The sequence below is a fragment of the Sciurus vulgaris genome (assembly GCF_902686455.1).
Source record: "Sciurus vulgaris genome assembly, chromosome: 19".
NCBI classification, from domain to species: domain Eukaryota; kingdom Metazoa; phylum Chordata; class Mammalia; order Rodentia; family Sciuridae; genus Sciurus; species Sciurus vulgaris.
In genome coordinates this window covers 2,288,904-2,303,758 of record NC_136480.1, presented here as the reverse complement: position 1 = coordinate 2,303,758, position 14,855 = coordinate 2,288,904, and the positions used below count along the sequence as shown (strand labels likewise).

The 14,855-nt window shown below is 40.9% G+C and overlaps 1 protein-coding gene across 1 annotated transcript; it reads left to right on the top strand.

Moving 5' to 3' along the window:
- Positions 1–539: 539 nt before the first annotated feature.
- Positions 540–6,999, top strand: LOC306650467 (vomeronasal type-1 receptor 105-like; the record flags this gene model as incomplete). The annotated part of the gene is made up of 2 exons (XM_079122480.1): positions 540–1,425; positions 6,857–6,999. The coding sequence occupies 2 exons, from the start codon at positions 540–542 to the stop codon at positions 6,997–6,999; spliced, it is 1,029 nt and encodes a 342-aa protein (XP_078978606.1).
- Between the last annotated feature and the right edge of the window lie 7,856 nt (positions 7,000–14,855).

The following is a 14,855-nucleotide window of genomic DNA, read 5'->3' as shown; positions in this document are numbered from 1 at the left end:
TGAAAGCCAACCCTGCTGTTTATTCTTAAACTTCTAGGAAACTGAAGTGCTATTATGCATGCCATTGTGGCGGCCACAGTAGCACACCTAATCCAGCCAAGGCTGGGAGGTATTGGGACGAGGGAGAGCATTAGGATGGGTCCTGGGGGTGTGAGACGGAACTCAGCTTTTGTTTGTTATTGCTGTATATTTTTATTTTTGGCAGTAGATTGCTTGGTGGGTAAGTGTACCAGCACCAAGTTACGCTCAGTCCTTTTTACTGTGTATTCTGAGACAAGGTCTCACTAAGCTGCCCATACTGGCTTCACCCTTGTGATCCTCCTGCCTTAGTCCCTCTAGTCCCTGGGATTTCAGGCAGACACCACAGTTAGTAACAGCAAAATTGAGTTTTTATGTGGCATAATTATATATTCAGATGAAGTTTCTTTTTTCATAATAGTAGTAGTGTTCATTGACATTGATGAAGGATGTCGTATTTCAAAAAAAAGACATTTTCTTTTTTTCCTAAGGTGTTCACAATATTCTTCTTTCCCCGTAAGATGAACAAAGACAACAAACCGTACAGTGATACCCACATAAGAAATACTCTGTATATTGAAATCGGCATTGGGATCTTGGCCAACAACATTCTTCTTCTCTTCCATGTCTCCTTGTACATTATTGGACACCAACCTAAGCCCACTGACTTGCCCATTGGCCTCTTGGCACTAATCCACCTACTAATGCTGCTAATCAAGGGCTTCATAGATGCAGATATTTATACAACTGAGGGGGGAAGATGGGGTGATGTGACATGTAAATTAGTTATCTACCTGTACAGGTTGATGAGGGGCTTCTCCCTCTGCACCACCTGCCTGCTGAGTGTCCTCCAGGCCATCACCCTCAGCCCCAGAAGCTCCTTCTTGGCAAAGTTCAAACATAAATCCTCCTGTCACAACCTGTGTTCCCTCCTTTTCCTGTGTGTCATTTATTCATTATTTAGTAGCCACCTCTTCATCTCCATTAGTGCTAACCCTAATTTGACCTCAGACAACATTATGCATATCACAGAATCCTGCTCTCTTTTGCCCATGAGATTCCTCCTCCGGCATATTTTTGCCATACTGTTGACCTTTAGGGAAATTTTCCTTTTAGGAATAATGGCCATCTCAAATGGATACATGGTGGCTCTCTTGTGCAAACATAGGAGGCTGTCCCAGCACCTTCACAGAACCAGCCTGTCTCCAATATCATCCCCAGAACTGAGGGCCACTCAAAAAATACTTATTCTCTTGAGTTGCTTCCTGGTCATGTCCATTTCAGACAGTATTATCTCCTATGCAAGAATTACAGTGAATTATGATACAATATTTAACTATATCAAGATTCTTTTTCCTCACAGCTATGCATCATTTAGTCCTTTGGTGTTCATTTTTACTGAAAAACGTATAATTTGTATTTTGAAATATATGTGGGGGAGTACAGTAAATATCTCATTAGCCAGTGACAGATAAGTTTTGGTAAGATGAGAAAATATACTGGATTTGGAATAATCCATCATGACAGAATATACATGCTATTTTGTTTAAATGGAATTCAAAGCCCTGCTTCTTCTGTTCATCCATTTACTTGGATAGGTGTGGATGGTAAATACATGAGATAAAGTTAAGCCACATGCCTCTCTGAGACATTACCAGCGATTCATTTTTTTCATTGGGTTTTCAAGGGACTCTGGGAAATGGATGTCATCTCTCATGAACTGGTTTCTTCCATACTATTTTTGAATAAAATAGTTTCAATGCATTCCAATAATTGCATTATCTTAGTTATCTATATTTTTCCAAACAAGATATGTAAACTTTTTCTACCATAAAATATCACTTGATCCTGAACATGCATACACAAACACATGTACACACACACACACACGCACATGCATGGACTACATGCAGAGAGTCAAAAAGTCATTTCCACACCCTAGTTCATAAAAATATGTTTTAAATATTCAAATTTAGAAACAACTCAGCACCTACAAATTTAAGAATATATAAACCACATGTGACTTCTGCAGACACTGGAATATTATTAACTCAAAATGAAAGAAAATTTTTGAATGTGGTGCAGCATATGTGTTCCCTCAAATTACTCTGCACACTGAAGTAAGTCAATCACAAAAGAACAAACATTGTATAAGTGTACTTAAAGAAGGTGGAAGTTGGAGTATGAAAATCAATACACATAGAAAATGAATGGCATTTCAGACACCTAAGCAGTGGGCAGTGGAGGACTTTGATTTGTTACTGTAGAATTTGTATTCTGTAAGAAGGAAAGTGCTTAAGTCGGATGGTGTTTAAAGTTGTGCAATAATGTGAATATATTTCATGCCACTTGATGGTATGCTGAAAAATGGTCACAATGTTATTTATATTTTATCACAATAAAGGTATTTTCAATATTCTCAACCCACTTGTAGAAAATATTCTTTCTGAAAGTATAAAGTAAGTGATAAGATTCTAAACAGACCACAGCACTATTTGGTGAGCTTTAAAAGTATACAGCTAATTTGTCCCAATGATTTGAAGATTTGTTTTGAAAAATTCAAATCTTATTCTCAGTCTCTCCAAAGACAAGTGTTCTTTGTATGTATTCTGTTAAGTACCTTTGAAAGACTGTAAGCAGGGCCAAAAATAGCTCTCATGTTATGAATTCCTGGATGAAATGTATGTGAGGTCAAAACACCAAATTCAAACATTAGTCAGACATGGAAATTTTCATATTTGAGATATCAGTGTTCTAAAACTTATGCATTTATAACCCATTCTATTTAACTGAAAAAAAAGTAAGTCAAATATAAAATATTCTCAAATAAAATGCCTGTAGAAAACTGTGAGAAGTAATGGAAGCAAAGTTGAAGAGTATATAAATTTTTTAAAATGATTTTTAAAATTCATTATCAATAGTTGTTAAATATGAATATGTGAAGATAACCAATCAATTGACACAGGGTGGGGAAATACACACCTAATAAAATACCGATATGAGCTCTGTGAAATATGAACACTCTATGTGTAAAGACACACACAGGATAACAGTACAGGGAAATGAGGCACCTTGCAGAAGAAAAGCAGGAGAGGCTGGGCACCTGAATTAATCACTGGGACTTTAGGTCACCAATGGTCAGAGGAGATGAACACCATCATATACTGAGAAAAGCAGCAACTCATCAAGAACTTGTCATACTTTCAAATGTCTCACATAATGTCAGTCAACAAAATAGATAAAACATATACAGAACCCAAGATAAATGAACAGCAATATAATAACAGGAAAACAATTTTATACTTCACATCAAGGTGCAGATTTAAACATTACAAGGACAAAAGGACCTAAGAGACACACAAATCACCCACCCAAGAGCAGAATACACTGTTGTGTTATGCTAAGGGCAGTTCTCAGAAGAGGAAACATACCAGGTCACAAAAAATACTCCTCATTGGTAGACACTGTTACCATATCAAGTATATTTACAAGCATGTTAGAATAAAAATAAAATTAAATAAAAATAAAAAATTGTAAGTCATAAATATGTAGAAAGTGAACAACACCTTTTAACCAATCAAGCAAAGAAGAACTGAAAAATAAAATCAGAAAATTTCTTGAGAAAAACAAAATCAAATTACAACATACTAGTTTTGGGGGACACATCAAGAGAAGTGTGAAGACTTGTAGGACAATACATTTACAAATAAGCTACATCAGTTGATCCTTTAACAATATAGAGAAAGTACATCAAACCAGACCCCAAATCACAAGAACAAATGGCAGGAAGATCAGAGTAGAAATAAATGAAGACCACATTGATCACTAGGAAAAAATTAACCAAAGCAACATATCAGTTTTTGATGAAGCAAAAAGAATTGACCATCTGCCATGCAGAATGACTAAGTGAAAAAAAAGGGAAGACAAAGAAAATCAGAAATCAATGAGGAAGGATTACAACTGATACCATGGGAATAATAGAAAAGTGATGTCAACACACCAATGAAACCATAACCAGAAACAGGTAAATCCATGGACACATACAAGCTCAGAAAACAGAAATGAAAAAATGAAAACTTGAACAGAACGATAACAATTAAGAAAACTGAACCAGTAACATAAAACATCCCAGTCCCCATTGAAGGCTACACAATAGCCTTCAATGTTAAACAATCAACACCAAACCATATTAATTTCCTCTAAACAATGGAATAAGAAACCTTTCCAAACTCATGCTATTAAATTGATAGACTCATATACCAACACCAGGAATTATATGGCAGGCAAATAAAACTACAGGCCAATGTCCTAGATAAACATTGATGAAAAATGCTTGAGAAGAATGTGAGCATATGGAATTCAAAAAAGAAGATGGAAATTAAAGAGATGGAAAGATCTCCCATGTTCTTGGATAGGCAGAATTAATATTGTCAAAATGGCCATAGTACCAAAAGTACTAAACAGATTCAATGCAATTCCAATTAAAATCCCAATGATGTACCTCACAGAAATAGAGCAAGCAATCATGAAATTGATCTGAAAGAATAAGAAACCCAGAATAGCTAAAGCAATCCTCAGTAGAAAGAGCGAAGCAGGGGGTATGGCAATACCAGATCTCCAACTCTATTACAAAGCAATAGTAACAAAAACGGCATGGTATTGGTACCAAAATAGACAGGTAGATCAATGGTACAGAATAGAGGACATGGACACAAACCCAAATAAATACAATTTTCTCATACTAGACAAAGGTGCCAAAAATATGCAATGGAGAAAAGATAGCCTCTTCAACAAATGGTGCTGGGAGAATTGGAAATCCATATGCAACAGAATGAAACTAAACCCATATCTCTCACCCTGCATGAAACTCAACTCGAAATGGATCAAGGACCTTGGAATCAGCTCCAAAACTCTGCATGTTAGAGAAGAAAAAGTATGTCCAAATCTGCAACATATCAGCTTAGGATCAGACTTCCTTAACATGACTCCCATAGCAAAAGAAATAAAAGCAAGAATCAATAACTGGGATAGAGTCAAACTAAATAGCTTTCTCTCAACAACAGAAACTATCAGCAATGTGAAGAGAGCCTACAGAGTGGGAGAAAATCTTTACCACACAAACTTCAGATAGAGCACCAATTTCCTGAATATGTAAAAACTGTACTCAAAAAACCCAAAAAAACTCTACACCAAGAATACAAATAATCCAATCAACAAATGGGCTAAGGAAATGAACAGACACTTCACAGAAGAAGATGTGCAAGCAATCCACAGATACATGAAAAAGGTTCAACATCTCTAGTAATAAGAGAAATGCAAATCAAAACTACACTAAGATTCCATCTCACCCCAATTAGAATGGCGATTATCAAGAATACAAGCAACAATAGGTGTTGAAGAGGATATGGGGAAAAAGGTACACTCATACATTGCTGGTGGGGTTGCAAATTAGTGCAGCCACTCTGGAAAGCAGTGTGGAGATTCCTTAGAAAACTTGGAATGGAATCACCATTTGACCCAGCTATCCCACTCCTTGGCCTATACCCAAAGAATGTAAAATCAGCATACTACAGAGATACAGGCACATCAATGTTCACAGCTGCTCAATTCACAATAGCCAGATTGTGGAACCAGACTAGATGTCCTTCAATTGATGAATGGATAAAGAAACTGTGGTATATATATACAACAGAATATTACTCAGCCATAAAGAATAAAATTATGGCATTTGCAGGCAAATGAATGAAATTGGAGAATATTATGCTAAGTGAGATAAGCCAATCTCAAAAACCCAAAGAACAAATGATCTCGCTGATAAGCAACTGATGACACACAATGGGGAGTGGGAGGGGGGCAAGAATGGAGGAAGGAGGGACTGTAGAGATGGAAAAGAGGGGTGGGAGGGGTGGGGGGTAAGGAAAAATATAACAGAATGAATCAAAAACTATTACCCTATATAAATGTATTATTACACAAATGGTACGCTTCTACTTCATGTACAGAGAAACAACATGTATCCCATTTGCTTACAATATAAATAAATATAAAAATTAAAAAATAAAAAAGGACAATTCTACAATGCATAGTAAAAAATAATGCAGTCATTTATTTAACGATTAGGAGGCCACTTAGAAAGTTTATAAAATAAAGAATGCAACAAAATCTTTTGTAAGTTCTAAAAATCCTAAAAATTCATAAGTGAATAACAATTTAATTGCCTAGAGTGTAATGAATTTTCTCCTTATTTTTTAACCCTTCTTAATTGCATCCTTCATTATCCACAATATAAAAATGGTGTTGCTTAGTTGTTTTATAAACAAAATCAATGGAATAATAATAATAATAAAACAGAAAACAGTTGGAAACTTTCAAGACATTGGAATAGAAAATTATTTCTTGGGTATTCCACCAAAAGGGCAGGCAACAAAGTCAGGGATACACACGTGGATGACATGAAGCTAAAAATCTTCTGTAGAGAAAGGTAAAAATCAACTGTCAACAGACAACCTACAGAATGGAGATCACATTTTCAAATCACATATCAGGAAAGAGGTTAATTTTTAACATCTATTAAAACCTCTTAGAATTTAGTAAAAGAAAAACAACCTCATTAAAAATAGCACAAGACTTGAATAGATATCCCATTTAAGAAAAAACACATATAAGGCTAACAAGCAATCAAAAGTGGTTCAACATGTTTTGACTCTCAAGGAAATAGGAAACAAATCCACCATGAGATATCCTCTCACAGCAGCCAGGATGGCTATGTTGTTAAAAGAAATATAACCATGTTGAAGGTAGGCATTTTTCGGAGTGTAAAATGGTTCATTTTCCACAGTACCAAAACCAGTATGGGTGTTGCTCCAAGAACAGGAGGTAGAGCTACATGAGGTCCAGCCACGCCCTGTGGGAATGTATGCGAGTGAGGGGAAGTCAGCATCGCTAGGAGATGTTGGTACTCCCATGATCAAGCCAGCCTAACTCACAGCAGCCAAGATGCCACTGAAGGATGGGTGGTTAGAGAAACTGTGCCATCTTACTGAGCCATTGAAAGAAGGAAATCTTGCCATTTGACCCACAGATATTTACCTGGAGGACATTAAGGCAAGTGAAGTTAGCCAATCACAGAAAGATAGACGCTCATGGTTCTAAATAGTCAAATTCATGGAAACAGTGACATATTCATTGCCATGGCTTAGGCTTAGTAGAAAGAGGTCATTGCCCTTACAAGGGGAGAAAGTTTCAGTTTTACTGAGATTTACTGTGTAACATTGTGCTTATTCTTAACGAATCTGTACTGTGCACTAAATCTTTTTTTAATATAGAAGAGTACATGGTTCCTTCATGGAAGGAAGGAAGAGAGGATGGACAAATGCAGACTAGATCATGGTTTACAATCTTTACACTCACACATGGATCCATGCTCAGAACAGCCTGTGCTTGGTTGGATGCATGTCACTGTCATCGTGAAATTCTTCCTCATTTCACCATTGAACTTGTGTTTTGTAAGTGAAGTCCAGGAAGAAATGGACTCATGAGCAGAAGGGATGCATGGACATATTCTGCTTCCCTTCTTTCCCACCCAGTTCGAACATAGGTTCTTACATTCTTCTAAATATTTGTCATTCTTTGGATTCTTCATTCCTATCCCTAGATCCACTTTGCCATCACGTCTCCTTTATTTGAATTCTAAACAACTTCAGTTGTGTATATTCTATTTATCTAAGATTAATGCTTCCAGGTGTCAGATCTGAAAAAAGTCATTTTTATCTCCATTTTAAAAAAAAAAAAACCATTTGGTCTGCATATATGAATTCAGAGGGAAAAGCATCTTATTTATTTGTGGCTTTTTTAACACTTTTTAGACATGGCCTTGCGGTCTCCTGGGTTCCAGCGTCTCCCATCTTGTGTCCCTGCTGCACTGTTTCTTTCAGAGCACATGCACTGCTGTAAGACCCCCCCCATTTTTCTGGCAGTTTAAATGCAAAGTGCCCCTCTCATTTACGTGTACTTTGACAACATTTTGATGTACGATTCATTCCAGGGTTTGATTAATATACTTTCATCAGGCTTGAAAAATACTTAGTCCATCATTCCTTCAAAGTTTTCTTCCTTTTCTCCATTACTTCTGGTTGTTTAAGTGTTTATGGCTCATTCACACTTTCTCTTTGTTATATTTTTTTTTTTAGTTTCCCATGATAATAGATTCTATCTTGATGTCTTTATACAAACATGAATGTCTTATTTCAATTAGGATCACAGTCTTCTGATTGTACATGATGTGGAGTTTCACAGTGATGCATTCATGTATGTGCAGAAAAAAGTTATAACAGATTCACTCCACTGTCTTTCCTACTTTTGTCCCCACTCCATTCCCTTCATTTCCTCTTCTACAATCCACTCAACTTCTGTTCTACCCACCCCCTGGTGTGTGTTGGCATACACATGTCACAGAAAACAATCAACCACTAGTTGTTGGGATTGGCTTATTTCACTTAGCATGATAGTCTCCATATCCATCCATTTACCATCAAATGTCATGAAAAAAAAAAAAACTTGAGAATCAATCTAACCAAAAAGGTAGAAGTCCTCTACAATGTAAACTACAAAACTCTAAAGGAAGAAATTGAGGACGACATTGAAACAGGGAAAGACCTTCCATGTTTTGGGATAGGCAGAATTAATATTGTCAAAGTGGCCATACTACCAAAAGTGCTATACAGATTCAATGAAATTTCTATTAAAATCCCAATGACATTCCTCAAATAAATGTCTCCCTCAATGTTACTGCCGCAGGCTCCAAGCAGGGAATGAGGATTTAATAATATATGTTCTTTGGGTTTGGAAACTAAGACACTTTCTAGGGCAGCTGTGCAGACTCCCCTACCAACTGCATCAGACTGTGCAGCTGTTGAAAGACAAATTTTTATGTCAAGCAACAGATATGTGGAAGCTTCTTTCCACTGCATCCAGCATGTATTTTAATAGTAAATTACTATGGAATGGGTGACAATTTTCTGAGAAACCAGAGCAGAACAGCAAAATAGTTGATTTTTATGTAATATTATCTTTGGTAGACTAAAAATGGGGAAGTCTTGTGATTGAATTCTATTTCTTGAATTATGAATATCAGAGCCCAGCAAAGACAAGGACATATCCCCAAATTGGCAAAGACTGCAGAAGCATCCCAGTAATGACACTTATAGGAAGAGGCCACAGCTGAATTTTGACCCTTCTCTCACTTGGGAATCTCACTGTGTGGTTTTCTCTCCAAGTATATGATGGACTCTGGGTAGAGGGTGCAGTAACCCTCCCTTTTATATCAGAAAAAATAAATTCCATGCATAAAATTTATTGAGTTATTCTAAATATAGCTGCTGTTCTCAAGACAAACACTAAAGGGCTTTCCAGTAATCAAGCCAGTGAACAGCTAGCCCAAGGATGGCAGGCTTCAGGGAAAGTTCTGGTGACATCTAGTGTCTTGTAAAAAGCTCAGTGTTTTTAACAAGGAAAATAAATCACACTGATCATAGGGACTCCCAGGAGGGGTGAGTTGAAAGGTGTTCTTGAAAGTTTTGGAGATTCATAGGGATGCAATTGCAGAAGTAGGCAAGGGCCAGTTCCTGAAGGAGGCCTTTATCTCACAGGAAGGAAAGGGTTTAGGGCAGCTCAGTGACATAATGAGAGGTGTGTGTCTGAATAATTCAGCAGTGGAAACATAGCCAAGGAAGGCATCCTAAGATCAGAGGCCTAAAGGACCTATTGCCTTTTAGTACCTGTAAGTTCTGGCGCCATCTAGTGTCCAGTGCTGTTTTAATGCCCGAAATCTCGGGCCAGACCAATGAAACAGCAGCCACCTGCAGAAGGGCAGCAGGAACACCTGACTGACTTGTTTTTATCCATGTCCTGACTGTTTAGAACAGAACCTGCTACAAAAATAGTTTTTACTTAAAAAAAAAAAAAGAAGGAGAGTTTTTTCACATATAAGTCTTCATCAAAACACTCTCAAAACCCTAGGTCTGTACCCCGTCCAATTCTAAGCCATCTTTTGGAGAATCACAAAGTCTGATAGGCAGACCTCTCTCCATTTCCTGCTTTACAGATGCAGTGAATCCCACAAGGTCGCTGGGGCAGGGTCAGTGCCAACACCCATCTATGCTTCTCTCTCTGACCAGGTGTCAGGAAGCCCCTGCACCTGTGTGTGAGTAAGGTGGACTGTGGGATCTGGACCAGGCTCCAGCCAGTGACAGTCACACCTCACGCTTACACTCTGGACCTCCAGATCTCACCGTGCCCACAGCAGTCACCAGGAGAACTCTCTGTGAACACGCCAGGACAAGGGTCTCTCCCAGAACCCGAAGTCTCTAAAGTGACATTCCCCAGGACCCCTCCCAGAAATCCCAAGGAAACCAACTCACCTGAACACAGGGAAAGTCCACTGCATCCCGTGGGAGGATGGGCCTCTCAGAAAGGCTGGGCCCTGTCCTAAGCCTCCCTCCCTGGCCTCCTTGTGTAAGTGGGGGAACTGAGGCCCCAAGGGAGCAGACTCTGAAGTCACATTTCAGACTTTGGGAGCCCAAGGACCCTGCTCCCCACTAGTTCCACAGTGACTTCTGACAGAATTTCCAGACATAAGCACCTCTCCTGAATTCCTTCCCCTCCCGAGTATGCAAACCCAACGCCCTCAGCTCTCCAGCGTGGCTCTGGGTACCTTACTGAATTTGCCTGAGGAACCCAGGACAGGGTTACCGCCAATGTGCTTCCGCTAGCCCCGCCCCACCCACTGCCTGTGCGGTGGGCTCCACTCAATCCTGCACTGCTGTGCTCTGCCAGCCCCGCCCATTCACGGGTCTCCACTCAACCCAGCTCAGCTCCCTGCAGCCAGCTCCGCCCATTCGCTGGTCTCCACTCAGCTGCAGCCAGCTCCACCCATTCGCTGGTCTCCACCCAGCCCAGCTCAGCTTCCTGCAGCCAGCTCCACCCATTCGCTGGTCTCCACCCAGCCCAGCTCAGCTTCCTGCAGCCAGCTCCACCCATTCGCTGGTCTCCACCCAGCCCAGCTCAGCTTCCTGCAGCCAGCTCCGCCCATTCGCTGGTCTCCACCCAGCCCAGCTCAGCTTCCTGCAGCCAGCTCCGCCCATTCGCTGAGCTCCACTCAGCTGCAGCCAGCTCCACCCATTCGCTGGTCTCCACTCAGCCCAGCTTAGCTCCCTGCAGCCAGCTCCGCCCATTCGCTGAGCTCCATTTTCTCCCCTAGGCCTGCCCTGCCCACTGCTCCTAAGGGCTGGCATCTGCAGAGTTTCTCTGCCCATCACTTCAACTCCACCCTAATCAGCTTGCTAACTCTGACAGGGGACCAACAATGCTTCTCACTGACTTATCAGTGACCCTCCCACGCCAGAATGAACTTGGAAAGGAGTCCCCTGCTCAGGGTCACACAGTACAGATGGGAGATGAATTGGAGAGTCTCCTTCATTCTGTGGCCAGGTTGCATCCCCAAAGCAGGGAGCAAAGACTGGGGTACTTCCACGTGCACCTGAGGTTTCACACAGGAAGTACAAAGATCTAGACTTTTTATGGCATACCAGGACTGAGGCATGATCCTTTCTCTGGGGTGGGGCATTAGAGGTGTCCAAACTTCTAAATCCACCAGGGGTGAATATGGAAGCCAGATAAACAAAAGTGCTTACCCGGGATTCCAGAGCAAGTGGACCAGTTGCTCACCTGATCTCACTACTGCTGAAGCCAGAATTGGGGACAGGCAGTCAGTGTAGAAATAGGGGACGGGGTCAAATTGAGGAAATGGAGGCGATGAAAGTCATCTCCCTCTGGAAGCTGGAGACTGCCCCTGGGAGGATGGAATGTCAAGGATCTCCGCAGCCCCTAGATTACCAAATTTACCTGCCCTTATCCAGGAGTGCAGGCAAGGAGCTGCTAATGAATGCCCCCTGGGCCCTTGCCTGGCTGAATCACCTTGACCCTCCCCCTGCCCCATCCCCTCTCACATTTTACATCTCACCTGCAAAACCAGGCCTAGTCACATAGTCAGGAAGGAGAGATAAGCGGGGAGGAAACTGGACAACCAAAGAGACCTTAACCTATAAAAGATGTAGGGTGAGCTCACTTCTTGGGATTCTAGAACATCTGCCATGGCCCCCTTCCTCCTGGGAGAAGTCTGTATTATTACTACTTTTAAATAAAACCTGCTTTCCTTGGTGGGCTTCTCTAGTGTTCAAACTTCAACATTAGAGGGATCAGAGCTCATCACCGGTAAACAGTGGTTCACTGCCTCCCATAACTCTCTAAGGAAGGCCACTACCCTCTTCTGGACACTTGTTGGACAAACACATGCTCAGGTAAAAGGTCAGATGGGCTGCATCTGCAATGGGGTGGGGGAAGCCCTCTGGATGTTAACAAGGCCTTGTCCTGGGGATTCGAATGACATCAAACCCCAAATAAGAATGTACACACACACACACACACACACACAGTAGTTATTCAGTGTAAAATGGCCATACAATGGTTTCAACCTCAAGTTCACTGGAAACTCCTCTCCATCTGGAGGCCCATGGATGAACTCACAATAGAGCAGACCAGATCCTGCAAAATCAAACGGGAATTTTTTTTCTCAATTATGGAGGTCAGAGAGGCTCAATGAAGAAAAAAATGGCTTGTTTCTGCTCTCCTAGCACACAGTGGTGATTTAAATACCTTTTATGACACACTGATAAAATATATGCATCTTAAAACTGCCTGTATTCACTTATGCCTTTCTAAGTTCAACAGGTCTCCATTTAAATACTTTCTTTTAAAATGTTGGATTCTTGTTAAGCTGAAAACACTTTTTAAACTCTCATTCTTGAGCCTTCAGTGTATCTCTTCGGGATCCTAAGGACCTGCAGACCACTTTTCTCAAACACAGACTCAGTGCTATCACAAGTAGTCCCAATTCTGAGCTGGAGAAATGAAAGCCCACACAGCACTGTGGACCTCTCTTTCACTTCTCAGCGCCATCTGACTCCACCTACCAATTCTCCATTGGTATGGAGAACTAGGTCACAAGCAAAGTCATCTCCACATGCAAGGGGCTGCTCCAGGAAGAAGGGAGAAGGACTTTGTGAGAGGTGTGGGCACTGTTGGCCACTACTCAGTGGGAATGGCATGGAGATCTGGGCACTCAGGGAAGACCATGCCCCAGCCAACCCGCTAGGTCTGTGGTCCCATGAAACCTATCCTGTGTGGCACCTGGGGAGCTTCTGCAGGAAGCCCAAACTTAGAGCTCTGTAGAGGGGCCTAGCATCTGTATCTGTGCCCAACTCATGGGGCACACAAAAGTTTGAGACACACTGGCCTGGATGAACTTTAAGATTTCTTCAGACCCTCCAGGTCTGATTTCCAAAAGTGCATGATGTGTCATGACTTCTAAATGCTTTACCTCTATGACTGCCTGAAGTCTAGGAGGAAACTTTAATTCCATTCCCACACAGATGAAGAAACTGAGGCTTAGGGAGCCTCTTCATTTTCCTGAGATCACCCAGCAAGAGGCTGAATCATTTGCCACTGTGCAATAGGCTGAATCTTTTGCCACTGTGCCCTTGGAACTATTTCATAACTGCCTTTATTTCTGGCTGCCCATGTGTCTTGGGAGCTTCCTGGACCTGCCTTGGGATTCTGTTGCACATCTGTGGAGGGACTCTCTCTCCACACCTCCTTGCTCCACACTCATGTTCTCAAATTCACGAAAGGGTTGCTCATGTAGCAGGGGAGTTGATGGGGCTCTAGCTGTGGAAAGAGTGAGGTGCTGCTTTCCCAGGCTTGGTGGGCATGTTCCAGCTCTCCTTCTCAGGATGCTTCAGCCCTTCTCACCCTGGCACACCCTTCCCACAGGACCACTGCATTACCAGACTGGGTGAGGCTTACCTCCTGCATGCACACAGAGATGGCACTGAATCTCTACAGCATTTTGGGTAGTGTTGACTTCTTTACCTTTTAATCCACAAACACATGTTGTCCTCCCATTTTCTTAGATATCTTTATTTTTGTTCAGAATAGGAGTCAATCAAAAGCAGAATAAATTTGGAAGAAAAGTAAAGAGAAGAAAACAAATATTCCAGCATATTATTTTTCTAAGCAAGTAGAAGGAGATTCAAGAAACAAATGTAACTTTTTATGAAAGTAATCAAAGACTCAAAAATGGCTGACGCCATGCAACTCTAAAAGGAGAAAAGGTAATGACAGGGGTATGGGGGCAGCCAAGAGAAAGTGGATTGTTTGAAAGTTCACTTAAGAGACAGTGAGATTCCTGCCCACCACCACTCTGCAGAGCACCAACCTCATGCTCACAAATATCTGAAAAGCATTCTGTTGTGAGAATGGAAACAAAGGGCACAATGCAGGAGGCTTGGGTGCTATAGCAACACAATTAAATGAACAAACACTACTGAAGCCTCAGACCTCTTCTCCTACTCAGACCCCAGAATACCTGTAACCAGGCCGTCATCTTTGTTCTGGCCAGAGAGGGATGGATTTTAACTTCTCAGGAAGTATAACTTTTCCAAACATTGTCTGATGATTCCCTGGATATCAGAAACCTCTGTGGTAACAGCTTGTTTTCAGCTCATTTTGTTGATTTAGGTCTTCATTCTCTTTCCTCTGTTCAACTTGGTCAATGGTTTATCACTCTTATATTTTTATTTGTTCTGTTTAGATATACATAACAGAGTAGTCTATTTTCACCCATTATACATATCTGCACTATAACTTATTCTAATTAGGTTCCAATTCTTGTAGTTAAACATGATGTTGGGTTTCACTGTTCATATAGTCATATGTGAACA